A 3158-nucleotide genomic window follows, 5' to 3' on the forward strand; every position below is an offset into this window, starting at 1 on the left:
GGGAGGGCCAGCGAGGAGGGCCCGGGCTGCCTGTGGGAGGAACTGGCTGGACTGGAGGAGGCAGCGAGCGCCCGCAGACACCCTGCTCCTGCCGCCCTGTGCCCCCTGTGCTTTGCACCTTGGCCCTCGCAGCTCTGTCCCCGCAGCTGCCCGTGGCTCCCAGTTGTGCTGCTCCGTCCCGGCGTGACGCCAGCCTGGCCCCCTTTCCCGTGCACCCCCCGTGCCGGGAGCTGCTGCGTCCCCTCTCCTGGGACCCGGTCAGGAGAGATGCCGCTGCTCCTTCCCAGGAGGAGGGATGCTGTGGTGGGCTTTTAGACTGTTCCCTGCTGGGAAAACCCTGAGTTCAGGCTGTCTCTGTGCTGAAGCACAGTGAAGTCTGTGGTCGGAGGTTCTCGCCATCAGCCCCATCACCACGGGGCACCCCGAGGCCCCCCGTGCCTGCAAGCGCCGCTCGGCCAGAGCCAGGCAGGGGGGACAGGGGCTGTCCCTGCTCTCCTGCTTTTCTGGACATCCCTCCGAAGAGCCTGAGCGGGCCCGGGGGGTCCCAACCCGGCGGGCGCTGGGGGAGCGGTGCCGGCGAGGCCGGCCGAGCTGCCGGGCAGGGGTAGCCGGGCACGAGGCAGTGGCTCAGCAGCGCCGCTCCGGCTGGGATCCCCTGGTGCTTTATTAATTAAGCAGATGTAGAGCAAAAAGGCAGCAGTTGCAGAGGTTGACATGCGGGAATCTGTTCCATAGCTGACACCTAATTACTTAAATAGAGATGATTAGTTAATTTTGTGTCTGTACATGTGCTCGGATGATAACGTAATTAAAACCATGGGGTTGGCAGGGCTGGGTGAAGCCGGCACCTCTCAGCACTGGTGGGATGCGGGATGCGGTGCCGCTGGACCGCTGGACCAGCGCAGCACCGTACACACCGGCTCCGCTGGGGAAACGCCTTTGGCTCGGGAGTCTGACTTCGGCTTTTGTTTTACGTGCATGAAATGTAGAAGTTGTTACTGTGCTGTTAACCAACGAGCCCTCATCGTTGCCTTTGTCACTCAGGCTGAGGGAGTCAAAGCAGAACCTTTTGAAAACCACTCGGCCCTGGAGATAGCAGAACAGCTGACGCTGCTGGACCACCTGGTCTTCAAGAAGATCCCGTATGAGTGAGTGATCCCCACGGGTGAGGAAGGGCTGTTCTGGTTGCCCAGGGCTCCGTGGCCGCCCGCTCCCGCACGTCCAGCCTGGCCCAGGCTAAACCCAGAAGGTGCAAACCCTTCCCGGCTGCCGCCTGCTTTGCAGGTTGCCCAGGCTGGGCTCAAGCCCAGATTTGAGGTCTGACCCTGTGGCTTATCTGCTGGCGGCCCTGGGGCGAGGGGTGCAGGGAGAGCCTCCCGTGTCCATCGCACTGGCAAGCCCGTCCATGCGGTCCTTCTCCGGCAGCGTGGGGGGCAAAGGCACTGGTATCTCTGTCCCATGTGGGTGCAGTGGAGCTACGGGGCTTGGGCGTCCCAGAAAAATGGGAAATAAATGTTGACCTGAATGTTTTCATTTGCAGAGAGTTCTTTGGGCAAGGCTGGATGAAGCTTGAAAAGAATGAAAGGACTCCTTACATCATGAAGAACACAAAACACTTTAACGATGTAAGTGCAGCCACAGCAGGGGATGGGGGACAGGCGAAGACGAGGCAGCGCAGCCAACCTGCCCCCGGTGTTAGCCAGGGACCGGGGGGGCTGAGGTTCATCTGCCCCACTCCATGGATGTTACGTGCCATGGGGACTTGTCGCAGGTGGAGCATCTCCTGGTGCAGTTGCTCCTGCTGGGGCTACTGCAGGGAAGGGAAATTTTTTTAAAAGTGCTGTGGGGCTGGAGGGGACATAGCCGTTGTCCAAAGTCGTCCTAACACGTGGGCTGGGACCGGTGTCTCCCCAAAGGTCAGTAACTTGATAGCATCGGAGATCCTCCGGAACGAGGAGATCAACGCGCGGGTGAGTGCCATCGAGAAGTGGGTGGCGGTGGCGGACATCTGCAGGTGCCTGCACAACTACAACGCGGTGCTGGAGATCACCTCCTCCCTCAACCGCAGTGCCATCTTCCGCCTGAAGAAAACCTGGCTCAAGGTCTCCAAGCAGGTAGGGGCGCGGGGCTGACCCCCCGCTGGGAGCCCGGGAGGGGTTTGATGGGTTGAGAGTGATGGTGTTGGGATGACATAAGACATACGCATTGAAAAAAAAGTTAGAAAACAGAGTAAGGGTTTTGTAGGTCTTTCCCAGGAGGGCGGGGGCGTGCGAGCAGCTCAGACCCCGCGTTGCTGCCGGGTTTATTCATCCCGCAGGTCAGATGTGCAGTTAAACAAACCTTTTCTAAAGAGTCATCGCAGCTGTAGGCACACACACGCAGACGCTTCTTTAAACAGGTTTTCTGGGCTTCGCAGACCAATTATGGATGAGGAAAATGAATTCTTATGTTGAGTTACTTGGTACAGGAATAGCTTGTACCTGCTCGGTGCGGCGCCTGACGGAGGCCAGAGGCTGCTGAGCCAGAACCGCTGTGTGGGCTCCTCTGAATCTGCAACGCCGTCTTTTTTCCTGCAAAGTGACAAATCTGTAAATTGAAACAGGCACTGGCGAAGGTGGGAGGCAGGGGAAGGAAACAAGCGCATAGCCTGTCTTTATTATGTGTTGGAGGAGCTTTGCTTTGAAGTGTTTGCTCGGCTCCTCTGGACGTCACCAGGCGCCAGGCGTGACAGCCTGGGCAGAATTTGTACCTGCAAAGGTGTCGAGCAGTGGGTCGGGGTGACGTGCCCTGGTGGCTGCTGCAGGCCGGGTGGGATGGGAGCGACCCTGCGGCTCCGCGGGCTTCCCCGCCCCCGGCCACGGCGATGGGGGGTTCTTCCAGGGCCTCCTCCAAGCGACACTTTGGCTTTCTTGCAGACGAAGGCTCTGATCGATAAGCTACAAAAGCTGGTGTCGTCGGAGGGCAGGTTCAAGAACCTGAGGGAGGCACTGAAAAAGTGAGTGGACGGTGATTCTCCTCCGCGATGATTCTCCTGCTGCAGGGGCTGCTGAGGGCCGGCGCAGGGCCCCCGCGGTGCTGGGGGACCCCGATCCCCCCCCAGCTCCCGCCCTGCGGGCTGCGACGTTGCTCACAAGATCATTTCAGAGCCTGAACTAACG

At 59.8% G+C, this 3158-nt stretch overlaps 1 protein-coding gene across 1 annotated transcript in view; it reads left to right on the forward strand.

Annotated features, from left to right (window-relative positions):
• The window catches only part of RASGRF1 (Ras protein-specific guanine nucleotide-releasing factor 1), a 55013-nt gene that overhangs the window by 46756 nt on the left and 5099 nt on the right, over nt 1-3158 (forward strand). Inside the window, exons 20-23 of the mRNA XM_009881155.1 lie at nt 1045-1148; nt 1541-1625; nt 1917-2114; nt 2916-2995. Coding sequence (XP_009879457.1) covers nt 1045-1148; nt 1541-1625; nt 1917-2114; nt 2916-2995 — 467 coding nt within the window. The remainder of the gene's footprint in view (nt 1-1044; nt 1149-1540; nt 1626-1916; nt 2115-2915; nt 2996-3158) is intronic.

Source organism: Charadrius vociferus, unplaced genomic scaffold (genome assembly GCF_000708025.1).
Source record: "Charadrius vociferus isolate BGI_N301 unplaced genomic scaffold, ASM70802v2 scaffold623, whole genome shotgun sequence".
Lineage (NCBI taxonomy): Eukaryota > Metazoa > Chordata > Aves > Charadriiformes > Charadriidae > Charadrius > Charadrius vociferus.